The 13340-nt window shown below is 34.5% G+C and overlaps 2 protein-coding genes across 3 annotated transcripts in view; one reads left to right on the forward strand and one right to left on the reverse strand.

Moving 5' to 3' along the window:
- Positions 1 to 686: 686 nt before the first annotated feature.
- Positions 687 to 9256, reverse strand: rnaset2 (ribonuclease T2). 2 transcript variants are annotated; one of them, XM_073835216.1, is made up of 10 exons: positions 9040 to 9256; positions 8803 to 8900; positions 7678 to 7732; positions 7517 to 7566; positions 6837 to 6894; positions 6680 to 6744; positions 6483 to 6596; positions 5556 to 5601; positions 2778 to 2852; positions 687 to 2162 (listed from the first exon to the last, which is right to left on the reverse strand). In XM_073835216.1, the coding sequence occupies exons 2-10, from the start codon at positions 8898 to 8900 to the stop codon at positions 1968 to 1970; spliced, it is 756 nt and encodes a 251-aa protein (XP_073691317.1). In that variant the 5' UTR covers positions 9040 to 9256; the 3' UTR covers positions 687 to 1967. The 2 variants fall into 2 exon arrangements, with proteins under 2 accessions (XP_073691317.1, XP_073691316.1); XM_073835215.1 differs by having other exon boundaries at positions 9063 to 9255.
- A 1041-nt stretch (positions 9257 to 10297) lies between these two features.
- myom2b (myomesin 2b) overlaps positions 10298 to 13340 on the forward strand; it is a 52782-nt gene continuing 49739 nt past the window's right edge. Inside the window, exons 1-5 of the mRNA XM_073834266.1 lie at positions 10298 to 10402; positions 11370 to 11488; positions 12663 to 12720; positions 12916 to 13070; positions 13271 to 13340. The exon at positions 13271 to 13340 is cut by the window's right edge and continues 7 nt beyond it. Of these exons, the coding sequence (XP_073690367.1) occupies positions 11403 to 11488; positions 12663 to 12720; positions 12916 to 13070; positions 13271 to 13340 (369 nt within the window). The 5' untranslated portion in view covers positions 10298 to 10402; positions 11370 to 11402. The remainder of the gene's footprint in view (positions 10403 to 11369; positions 11489 to 12662; positions 12721 to 12915; positions 13071 to 13270) is intronic.

Raw genomic sequence — 13340 nt, forward strand, 5'->3', positions numbered from 1 at the left:
AACCACTTTATCCTATGTAATTCCCATGTAGGATGGATTTCAGTGATTTTACATTGCAATTCTGACTGACAACACTGACTGAAAAAAGATTTGGTTAATTTCTCTTAACCATGGATCAGGTGGCTGTGCAAACAGCCTCTTTAGAGCCGCACATATTCTCAGGATTTTGTCTGCTTTGGTGTCAGACTGATTGGAAGGTTTTATGTCAACATGGTATATACTGTTTTATGCCTCCTAATTGCACATTCCACATGTATTCTTTCACTTGCAGTTCTAACAAAACTCTTCCTCTTTCACTTTTGCTCCATCATGTGGAAAAAACAGAGATAGTGTAGTGTGGAATCATCAGGTGATTCAGACATACCAACTGTGAGAAAATCATTAGTGAACTTCTTAACAACCTTGCATTACAAAAACAGTTATAGTTACGAGGAGACGTGCACAGGTTATTGAACAAGTCCTTCTCATCACATTCCCTAATGCACAGGGCAACAGCAGTCATAAACACCTAAATGGCCTTTAAAAAAAAAGTCTATAAATCGTTTGAACATATGGTTGTTGTTTCTATCAAGTCAAGGACACAGCAGAGGCACAAACTGAAGGCCACATAAATTAGCTTGTAAGACAGTTCAGCAGGAACACATATGGCGTTTTCAAAACAACCAAGATTCAAACACACCCAGGGATTTGTGATTTCTATATTTATTCAAATGACATTGCATTACAAAAAAGTTTTAATTACTGATGTTTACGTGTATAAAATAAGGCAATTATCACATAGTGTAAATTAACACACCTTTGTACTTACAGTATAAAAAGTCTTTCATCAGCAGTATAACTGTCTTCCCAGTATAAAAATCAAAGATTAGGCATTTATTTTACAAGTGGAGTTGCACATCTGATATGCCTTTCATTTAAAAAATTGTGTTTTAAATAAAAAAGACACCTGGAATTTTTGTGCAAATGGTAATATTTCTCCCATTGATAAATCGTACAGTACATGTGAATAACATATCTGTAAACAACATTCAAGGTGTTTTTTTTTTGTTTTTGGCAGAATGCATGTGCTGCCCTCCAGCGGCAGAAGCTTAAATGTGCATTATATGCAACTGTTGACACTAGGCCCAAAGGGTCCAAACTTACCACAGATTTGACACATTGACATAGCAAATTAAGAGATGAATGGCCTCTTTCAATGCCAATCATAATATCAAATTTATCAGATTGAATATATTGAAGGCAGAACATTACAGATAAACTAGGTCTGTACATGTACGTATACTTACATTTTGTACGTATACTTACATTTTGCTTAATAAAAATAGAGAAGATTTGATCTTTTAGGATCACTCAAATTTTTGCATTGTGATATTACTTTTATGGAAATCGAGCAATTCCTAAAAAATAAATCTTGTTAATTTATAAACATAATAGTGGCATATCATGTAAATTGTCAAGAGTTTATACATCATGGTTGTATTTGTTGTATTGCTTGTAATTTACACTTACGATAATAAAATGACTGTGCTATTAAAAGAGAATAATTTAGAATAATGTGAATTGGAAAATGTCACAAATGGTAATGTTGGAAATATGTTAACCTTTCCTAATGTACAATATGCATCATGTATATATTTTCTTTCCTTAAAATTTGGTGGTAAATGTGAAAATAAAAAAACATGACAGCAGTTTGGCACAGCAAGATAAACTGTAAAACCAATAACCAATAAAAAGTGACCCGAGTAAACAACAGAATACAGCAGACACCCTTAAATCTTCACTAGATTGTTCCAGCATCATCATTTAAAACATCAAAGGAATTTATTGTGCAATTATTTAAAAAGATAGTGTAATCAGGAATGGGTTTCCAACTGTTTCCAGCATTTCAAATACTAGACAGAATGAATTCTCATCTTCTCTCGCTCAGTGATTCCAAACTCCCACATGAGGTCTGGGGTTGCCCACCTCTATGATCTGCTGGGCACTGGAGGGTAATAGACCGGCATGGAGTGATCACACACACTGAGATTTGACTGGCCACTGACAAGCACAGTGGGGATGTCATTCCTCCAGATTTCTTTGGTTGACTTTTCACAATCGATCAGCTGGAAATCCCTGTCAACGCAGATCTCTATTTGGCCCAAAGTCTGAACCTGGCCTCCCTGAGAAATACAGTAAAAAATGAGTTTTCACCTTATCAAAACTGATGGCAAACAGCGGTCACTGAGCATCTAACTCTTGCTCTGAGCAGATCAGTCTCACACTATATCAAGTCAAGAGAAAATCAAAATGGACACAATTTACTTTGTGAAAGGAATATTTTAGCTTTAATACAAGGTTCAACTGACAGCATTTGTTGCATTAAAACTAAATGTTAATTATTAATTAAGTATGCTTACACGCACAAGAAATTTGTCTGGATACTACTGGAATAAAACACTTTAATTCTGATAATAACTTTGATATTGTTGGCCCAGTAACAATTTGCATTTGTTCCTCTATTATAGGTCACTTTGGATAAAAGTTTCAGGTAAATGCAGAAATGTTGATTACCACAAAAGTAAGCTTCATAAAAAAAAGGTTGTGTGATGTTTTCACAATAAAATCATACTACACACTACTAGAGAACTGTTTATGGATCAACCCTTATACTTCCATGCCTCACTAAATGCCTCACTGTTCCATAAATATTTGTCTTTTTTCTTACTTATCAACCTTTTTTTCTAACCACAAAGGTTGGTATATATTCAGAATATTCTGTCTTTCTTTATTCATACCTTTCCTGGATGGATGCACTGAATCTTTGTCTTCACTCCGTAGCAGCTGGTAATAGCGGTCTCCACCTGATCAAACTAAAACAAACGGGAAATAAGACACATTTACTCACATGTGCCCATAATCACAAGATTCTTGTTTACTTCACCCCAAAAATAGAGAAGTAGAATAAACCCAACTGAAGATTGCAAGAAGTCAGGCTGCGTGTGTTGAAATGCTGATGTTGCGGCTGGGAAACTGAAGCCATACTGTGGTTTAGAAAAATGCTTAGAGGCCTCTTATCAAATGAATGATACTTTGGGGAAATTTTTAACCTGATCATTCTTTTAAATTTTTCATGTAGCCATAAGTTGTGGAATCACAGACAGGAACAGAAAACAGCAGGCTGGACCATTACAGTAAACACCCTCCAATGCAAGCCTAGCTGCCGAATTACTTTAATATATACACACATGCATATACATATTAGGGATGCACCGAATGTTCGGCAAACGTAATTAATATTTTGTATAAGCAAAAAGACAGAGTAAGTTACACCGAACAATGGCGTGACGTGATCAAATAGAGGCGCGCACTAATGCAGCAAACATGAGTGGAAGCATTTATTGCATCGCATGCCTTCAATGAGATGAAGAAGAGGTGGTTTTTGCTGGTTATTGTATGATGACTGAAATCATTAAATGGCCTCAAACCCAGGGGCGGATTAAGGTTGTCAGGGGCCCCTAGGCTGATCTTTGTGCCAAAGAATATTATTTTACTAACTTATTGATTTTAAGTTAAATTGTACTTTGTTAGTAGGCTATAATGTCTACTAGAATGTTAAAAATGTTGAGTGTTAAGTAAATATTTTTAAATTGATGTTTTGTAATTGATTTTTTTTCTTTGAAAAGCGAGACAAAACTGTAAAAAGCAAATATTGGCAATTTAATTAATGCAATGGTGAAAAAAATAAATAAAAAATTGGCAAAATATATAGGGAAAAGCACAAAATCGGTAATCGGCCTTTGGCCCAGTGTGTAATTTTGTTCAGCTTCGGCCAAGAATTTTCATTTCAGTGCATCCCTAGTATGTATGTATGTGTGTATGTGTATATGTATATGTGTATGTGTATGACTTTTCCAGTCAAAAGTCATAGTTAAATATTCAGGACCACATATAGTGTCTTTTACAATCATTTTTGCACTAATAACAGAACCGTAATGTCATTTTTCAAAACTCTAGACACATAATTCACAAACAATGATCAAAATGCACATTTTTCAAACCACTTAACACATTTTTCAAATGCTTGGATACAATACATATAAGCCAAAGATCATTTGTTCATTGAACTTAAATCACCTGTTCAAAATGACACAACTTAACATCAAAGTATTACTATTTCAAAATCCAACTCACACATTACATCTGAGCATTCATTTCATTACAAAGATTGAACTATCAGTTGATACATCTGCTTAAAATGATAAGTAACTGTTGCATTACCCTTGAAGCAGCTTTTATGGAAAATAGTGCATGTTTCAGGATAGATCATTTGACACCAGTTACCACAGAATATGACCCAGGTGGACTACACTACACTCTCAGAAAAAAACGGTACAAAACTATACCTTTTAGGGTACCAGTAGCTGTCACTGGGGTGTTACCAAGGGTACAATTTTTTGGCTACATAATTGTACAATAAGGACCCATTGTGTACCTTTAAAGGTACCTTTATATGTTTTGTTGCCCAGGAACAAAATTGTACTTCTGCAGTACTTTTTTTTTTTACCGTGTATCTATGGATGTCATATTTCAATCTTTATCAGATATGGTTTCTATGGCCCCATGTACCTCTTTTACAGAACACATTTTCATATTCAACATTACTGAATGCAAGATGTCATTTTTATGTTATTGCTTTTGTGGTTTCAATGAGTTAATGGCTACCCTGGTAAAAAAAAAAAAAAAAAAAAAAAGAATGTATCAAGAACGTTGGTACACAAATTAGCCCTGCTGAAAAAAAATAAAAAAAATAAAAAACCAATCCAAAACCAGCCTAGGCTGTTTGGCTGTTTTTAGCTGGTCAACCAGCCTGGTTTTAGCTGGTCATAGTTGGTTTTAGAGGGGTATTGGCCACTTTTCTGTCTGGTCAGGCTGGGAAACCACCAGCTAAAACCAGCCTGACCAGGCTGGGAGACCAGCTAAAACCAGCTACTTCCAGCTTAAACCAGCTAAGACCAGCCAACCAGCCTAGGCTGGTTTTAGCAGTTTTTTTTTCAGCAGGGTACAATATACTGTACCCTGCTGAAAAAAAAAAACAGCTAAAACTTTGAATCTAAATTTTTTTCCCTTTAGAAAACCTATGCTGAGATTTATTTTATCAGTAAACTCCACATTACAGTATTTCAATGATACCACTGTGTCTGAACTGTTCTCAGTCTACAGTAAAAAAAATGAAACCTGAATCACATATTTTGTACAACTATATTTAATGATTGTACAAAAACACATTGAAACTATGGGTAACTTGTGTATGGGTGATCTAAAGTAATGTTCCTATAATATTTCATAATAAATTCGTTTTTTGAAACAATGCTTCTGCTAATGCAAGGCTTCTTTAAAGATATGAATGTGATATGCAAAGTTTTGAACACTGGACAGCCTGTGTTACAAATAATGACTGTTTTGAGTTTTGTATCTAGAGTTTAGAAAAATGACATTAAGGTTCAGTTATTAGTACAAAAACGATTGTAAAAAACAGTAAATGATAATGTAGGGAAGACAACTAATCTACTTACTGTGTATTTCTCCTCAGAGGGCACGATTTGGTACTTGTTTAAGGCACTGAAAACACAAAAGACTCATGAGGAAACCAGTGTCAACTAGGGCTGGGTGGTGTGGTGCAACTGTGAGGTAGCAGAAATGTGTTAACCGGCAGTGTTGATAGCATTGTATTTATATCTGTGCAGCCATTATGGGCAGGACTGCTTGTATTTACTTGCTGTACATAATGAAAGCGATGAGGAAGCAAGGAGTAATGTGGAAATCGACATTAAGCTGTGTCCCAAACTTGTTATTAAGGCGTGTTGCAATTAATATGAATCAATGTTTAATTGCCGAGCAACATTGTAATTTGCCACATTAAAGTGATAACCCAAAAATGAAAACTCTGTCATCATTTACTCATCCTCATATTGTTCCAAACCTGTATTACTTTCTTTCTTCTGTTGAACACAAAGGAAGATATTTTAAAGAATGTTGGCGGTAGCCATTGGCTCCCATCGTATGGAGAAAAGAAAATACTTTAATACTATGAAATTGTTTTGTTACCAACATTCTTCAAAATATCAAAGACATCACACACATGAGAATGAGTAAATGATGACAAAATTTTCATTTCTGGGTGAACAATCCCTTTAATATAGAATTTAATCCAATGTGCGTCACAGTTGTGCATGTACACGCTATTTTATTAAAAATTGAGTGAGGCTTCAATCAGAATTTTGAGTCAGAAATATCAGTTGTATAATATTAGTTTTACAGTTTTTATTACTTTTTTAACTGAAGTGTTACATAATGTCTGTGTCTGATGAAAGAGTTTTCATTAATACATACTCTCATCTTTTGCTTTGCATCCATCAACTTTACTTTAACTCACAACTTCCTAATATACTGAAAGCCACAAAATCAGGTTTTACAAGAGCCACTGAAAAACAAGAACTTACCTAGTAAGGTCAAACTTGTTGTATAGCTCAAGAGCTTTGCTGAAGTATTTATGTTCACTGTTCAGAGACTCTGCTTTTGCAGCACAGGTTCCATGTTTTGTCCATTCATATTTCCTAAACAAAAAAAGCACACAATAAAAAGTCTGTTATTAAAGTCCAAACAAATTAAAAACACATTTGCACATTTTTAAACATACCAAAATTCAGGGGAAGAAGGTGCTAGCAGATCTGGCCAGTATTCTTTCATCTCTGGTATTAAGTCCTGCAAAACAAGCACATACAACATTTTTAAGCACAAATTCGTAGAAATAAAACATATGATATCCAACAGGGCGAGCAAGGCAAGAAATTTACCTCAATCAAACTGGCATTAAAATGCCAGGATGTATTGCACCTCATGCCAGTGTTGGGCCTGCAACAACAACAAAAAAAATTCTTCAAACATTTCTACACAAAAACTGACACAAATTATAATCATCCATTCAAATTTAAAGTCTAATCATCATTACTAGATGATTTTTAAGATCACATGACAACCAAGGTTGCAGAAAAATTTTAACAATTTAGGAAAACATATTATGCATTACATTAGCAGAAATATTTATCCAAAATGATTTCACATAAATGATTTATATTAGGAACCAACACTATTGCACCATCAAATTAAAAGATTCAGCTATTTTAGCACACAACACAAGCTAGCAGAAAAATTGAAATGGAGAAAAGATTTTTTTTTGTTATAGTAAATGTATTTGTTTATGTTTGTGGATTAGTTAAGTGATAGCAGAAAAGGTCTGCCTGAAGTCTTCGGCTTTGGTTGATACTTCAGATATATATTACAGCCAATATATGATGGCTGATATTACAAATCTATGCACTTTAATGTCCCTAATGCCACACAGCTAACAAACTCAGATTAAGTTGAAAATTAGTGCCTATTAATAATGTGCCTACTCATTACATGCACTTCAAAATAGTAAATAGTATTGTACTTTGACAAACATTAAGATGAAAATGTGTCTTGATAAACCTACCATAATCCATGCAGAGTCCAATAGCTTATATTTGTTGCGCATTTGTTCACCTAAAAATGAAAAACAACACAATTTATCTCCCGACACCCAGTGGAGGAGCAATATATGGTGCGCCTGCAGTAATGGCAATAAAATAATGGAAAGTAAAGGCAATACAATACACTGCAAAATGTCTGTGGCCAGTGTTGAGTCAGGATGAGTTTTGTCCATTCTCCCCTAAAAAAAGGCAGTCAACTTACTATATATGATTTCAGGGTGACAATTACAATCTGACAAACATATTGTACAAATCATGCATCCCCAAAACAACTTAATTTGTGCCTATGTAGAAAAGACGGTCACAGTATCAAAAACATTTAGAGTTTTCATGCAAATGGTTGAATATCATTAACCAAATTATTTTTGCTATAATGCGCCAAATTCTTATTTTGTAATTTCTATTATTCTAAACAGTACTCATTAGATTTCGATTTTCATTGTTGTACTTTTTATTAGTTTACAATAATGAACACTGAGACAATTAGTGGTAGTCTTGTTTAAATGTCATAAATCAAACAAAATCATTAAAAGCAGGGCAAGAAATGCTACCATAATGTTCGTTATTATTATTTTTATTATTAATTACTAAAGACATAATGTTGTGCCTTATGCAAATATTTCACGTGCAAATTGCAAACATGTTTTTCGAACATTTCCTTAAAAAAAGTACCGGAAACAAATGACTTATGATATTTGTGTCAGCATGACTAGTGTAGTCAGATTTCTGAGCCAGTTCTGTCTAGTTGATCAAAAACACCTTAAGTAATCAAGAGAACTGTTGTGTTTTGTTATCATTACTGCAAAAAGTCATTGTTAAAAAAAAGGTCTATGTTAACACACCTATTTTACACTTGTTTTATATTTACTACTTCTTTTTTTACAGATCTTTTAATCTTTTACATTTATTGGACCGCTCTACAGTAGCGCACCAGGGGTTGCTTCCTTAAATATTATTTTCTCAAGAGTACAAAAAAATTTAATTAACAATGAAACCATTGAGCAATTGGATTTCCACATGGTACCACAAAATGCAACACAGGTCCACTTTGTGAACATTATACAGTTGTCTACTAATGTTTACCCTTTCAAACGTCTTTATACTTTTCACTCTGTAACCTTAAGTATATCTTGAGTAACAAACATGGGAAAATACAAACACAAGGCTATGTACAATTTTGTCTGCCTGCTAAAGCACCCCAACTTAAAACTCATCATGTATAGATGCATTATATATTTGAACGACATACCGAGGATGGGCAAAGGCTGTTTGACAGAAATATCCAGCACAAAGTATGACAGCAAATGCAATGAATCTCATTCTTCCACTTGGTGCGAGTCCGTTCATCTTACAGAGAACAAAAGGAGAATTTATTATTAACGTTCATAATCGTACATTGTAAAAAAAAAAAATAATAGACTAAACTAATAATAGAGCATAACACAAAAGCTGCGACCAAAAGTGTGAAAAAATGTGACAAACTTACGTTAAGACGTCGGTAAAAGTTACCTGTTATTGTCTGAAATAGTTTGTAAAATAGTTTGTACGTCCTATTGGTATGACAGAGCGTCGGTTTCAAACGTTTTATTCAGTCTGGATGTTAGTCTTAAGGCAGGACTGCCCAGTCACTGTCTTTCCGAAACACTGTGCGGTTGAGTCACTTCAGAGCCACTTCCTTTCCTGACAAGAGACACACTGCAGACTCTGCATTGATCATGTTTACGTTGTGACTTCTCAACTGCGCGTGCGCTGTCAAGTCACGTGATAAACGGCAATTTATGTCATGTGAAGGTGGATAATGCATCTTAAGCTAAAATGTTACCAGGAACTTTTCTAATGTCATTGGTACAGTTCCTTCTGAGAAATGTTGTATGAACTGGATTCTCCTGAATTGCCAATTTTTTGGTTTAGCAACTCACAACTTAAATTAAGAACTTAATAAAATGTGTCATTTAGTAGCATCTGTTGCTGCTACAAAGTATTTACGCGAATTATTAATGTAGCTTATTTTGCATTTTCTTTTTTCTTTCACCCCTTTAAACACTGGAATTCTCCAAACGTACTTTTTTCATTGTTTGTTGTGTATTTTGTGATAAATAAATTAATAAACGACCCTCTTTTAATGGCTGTGCCTTTATTCATACCCGCAAGAACACTATTCATGAGACACTGTACAGCAGATAATGTTTACACAAACCTACATAAATTCACATAAATATTAATTCTATGGGTTAAAATAGTTCAAACCCAGAATAAAACACGGTCGCTATTTGTGTAATACCATTTGGTGCCGCTACTTGTTTTAAAACTAGATGTAGTTCTCAGAAGACCACTTCAGGTAGCAATAGCAAACACTGTATCAAGATCATACTTTTCTGTCTTTCTCTCTCTAAAAAACATTAAACCATAAATCCAAAATCGTTGCTTAGCAATAACAATAAAATTGAAAATAAAAAATACAAATAAATTAAAAATAGTTTAAAGTGTGGTTTCAAAAATTATGGACAGAGTGCATTTCCTCTTTGGCAATTGAGCCTTTTAACTAATTCAAACCAGTTTACTTTAAACCATTAATATGACTTTCCGTTCGACTCACGTTAAAACTATTTTTTTTTTAAATAATTTAATATCCAGCGTCAATTTAAAACGTCTGTCTGGTATCTTAATATCTGTGCGAAATGATGTGGAAAGTTAGTGTAAATGCTATATATAGTCTAATGCCTATCCATAAATGGGATGCGGGAGAGGCAACATTCCGCATGGGTAATATTTTGCTTTTCATCAGCTGGTTTCTCTCAGGCGGGTAGAGGCTCATCTACCTCCGCGTCGCGCTCTTGTATTCTCCCGGGGTGAGTATGTCTGGCCCCTTATTTCCACACTTTTGATCTGAAATTATAATGCAGAGTTGTCCTTGTGGAAATACAAAATCGTTGAGGCTGAAGGAAACTTTTGAACTTTACCTTGGTTGGATGTTGATCTGTCTCAAATGATGTTTGCTTGAGTGAGTGCTGCACTTGACTTTGAAGGCATTCATAAAAGGTTGGCAATTAAACAGTGCTTTGTAAATGGGTGAATGTATAACTTGACACTGTTTTGTTTGTGGAAAAATTGTCCTGTTGGATGAAATTACCTTATTTATTATTTCTTGATACATTATGCAAAGAATTATAAATTCGTTTTTACACGTCGTCAGCCGAATATGTTATTGAAAACTGTGCATAAATATTTTAATGTTTGATATGCACATAATAAGTTATTGTATGTGGGCTTCTTGTGAATGAGATGTGAATGCTGCTTTTGAGTATGCATGGTTATTTGTTTGTTTGTGTAATTATTTATCAAAAGTAAATGTGAGCAGTGTCTTGTTGATTTTGTATTGTAGGGTAGTTCATTTATCCATATTAGAAGACAAACATTGATGATAATTTGGTTATCTTTCTATTTATCAGTACATTTACACAATAAAAGCTTGTCCTTGTACGTGTACACTGTACAGTAGAAATTACCTTGGAATACTGTACCTATCTCCTTGGACTGTCCGCTATCCCAACCCCCAACCTCTAATTTTAAACTGTCGTGAGGTTTGGCTTCCTTGTGGCCCAAAGCTCCAGAACACCCCCTCCTCTCCATCTCCACAAACAGGTCCACTTTCCCAACACCTAAATCATATCAGGTGTAGGCCGCACTCTACAATTCACTACAAAATTGTGTCCCAAATAACTGAAATTGTAAACTAAGAATAGGAATTTGTGCATCTATCAATGATTGCATTTGGTTTTGTCTTGTGTGCAAAGACGCTGCATGTTTTTGTTCCAGGTTTTATTCGTAGGTTCTTTGGGGTTGCCAAATATGGCTGCAGTTGTTACCAGACACAAGCATTTCACTGAAGAATACCTCAGTACAGAGTCTAAATATGTTGCTCGAGAATACACCAGGTAAGGTGAAGGATTACAGCAGCTTAAATCAAGCAAGTTCAAGTTTAATGGATCGTTGCTAATCATGACATTCATGGCAATACTAAAACTACTTGTAGTAAAATAGTAACATCATGTATAACATATAATAACATCTACCAAATTGTTGGAGCTCTGCTAATACACTCTATCACCTACAGCAGCTGAGCTATAACTGATCCCTTCATGCCACTATTTTCCTCTGGGTAGTTAACATGAATTACTTTAGGAAGCCTGCAGTGTGACATGCTATACTCCATGTAAAACTGTTTTCTAGTTATGCATGCGGCTTATGTGACCTCATATTAGTTAGAGAGAGACCACTGGCTAGATTTACCACACGGCAGGACATGCAGGCAAAAAGGTGATTAAAATAGTGAAGGTTAAAGGGCCTGAGGAATACACTTTAACTTGATCAAACATTTTGCTTTCAATAGTATATTTTAGATATGTTGATTGAGTTTGAAAAGCTTTGACATTAAATTGGTTAAGTGATAAAAGCAATATGGTAATTAATTTATTTTTGTTCATTAAAATTAACTATATAACTTAATATATGCATAGAGAATCCCACACCAAGAAGCAATGTGATGATGGTAGTTATTGTTTGCCCTCTGAGAGGTCAAAAGGTCAATATTCTATTTTTTCAGCTTGAATAATAGGTTAAAATCTATAATAGCTAATTCTTGTAAACCATGAGTAAAGATGATAAAAAGCAGCTTTTATATTTTTCATTTTTACTTCTTTCCACTAAAGACTGCCCTAAAAGTTGTTGCTTGCATAATGCATGAATTATGATATGCTTTTGTATGTTTGACTGCATATTAAAATGAATAAACTGAATATTAACCTGAGATTACATGAAGCGTCACTGACCCACACTGATATGAATACCCCGATGAATCCTTTGTTTCTTTCATGCTGTTTGTTTAGACTGTTATGCTTTAAGCCCACTGATATCATTTTATTAAACACTTTTAGAGGAAAAAGGTACAAAATTGTCGCTGAGGTGATACCCTTTCACTTTAGGTACTAATATATGTTTTTAAAGTAGTAATATGTATTTTTGAGGTACTTTTCAGCTTTTGTACCTTAGGGTTCCACCCCAGTGACAGCCTTGTACAATTTTTGAGAGTGAAATAATGTGTGTTTTTAGCTCTGCGGCTGAAGAGGTGAAATATCAATACCAAACACAGAAGAGAATCCAGGGAGTGGTAAGCCCCATTAAACAATTATTACTTTTCTTTAAAAAAACTTTTTTGTCATGCTGCTGTTATAGTACTTTCATTAGTGAACATGTATTTTAAAGTACTTTAAAGACATTTGCTGATACCTGTTTTAGGCCAAGCGCATTAAAGTTTAAAGTTTTTATCCGACAACTCAATAAATTGTTTGTCTCTTTTCATCAGGTGGCGAAGAAGATGCCTGAGAAATATATCCGTGAGGAGTCCATGATCAGGGGCCCCAAGTTTGTGGTTAGACTGAGGTCCCACACTGTGTATGAAAACAGTGCTATTAAACTTTTCTGCACTGTGGAAGGATATCCCACCCCACATGTCAAATGGTGAGGTTTCTTCACACAAACAGGCCTGTCATGCTTCCTGCAGACTGTGGTTCATTGCAGTCGCTCTCAGATTTCTTCTGTGATCATACAATTTCACTTTGCAGGTTTTTTTTTTTTTAATTGCATCAAAAATTTACATATAAAGAAACTCTAAGATGATATGTTGTTATTTTATGACATGATCTGTATCTATTCTACAGGTTCAAGGATGATGTCATCTTGGATGTTTCCTCTGGAAAGTACTTTGTGGAGAGCAGTGCCGGATTCCAT

Source organism: Garra rufa, chromosome 2 (genome assembly GCF_049309525.1).
Source record: "Garra rufa chromosome 2, GarRuf1.0, whole genome shotgun sequence".
In the NCBI taxonomy this organism is placed as follows: domain Eukaryota; kingdom Metazoa; phylum Chordata; class Actinopteri; order Cypriniformes; family Cyprinidae; genus Garra; species Garra rufa.

Bases quoted from the DNA above. Each gene is read 5' to 3' on its own strand.
- rnaset2 (XM_073835216.1), bottom strand. From the start codon at position 8,900: ATGAACGGACTCGCACCAAGTGGAAGAATGAGATTCATTGCATTTGCT. The intron at 6,745-6,836 runs GTAAATTTCTTG...CTTGTTTTGCAG, and splicing joins TTAATGCCAGTTTGATTGAG to GACTTAATACCAGAGATGAA. The intron at 2,163-2,777 runs GTATGAATAAAG...TGTATTTCTCAG, and splicing joins AGTGCATCCATCCAGGAAAG to GGAGGCCAGGTTCAGACTTT.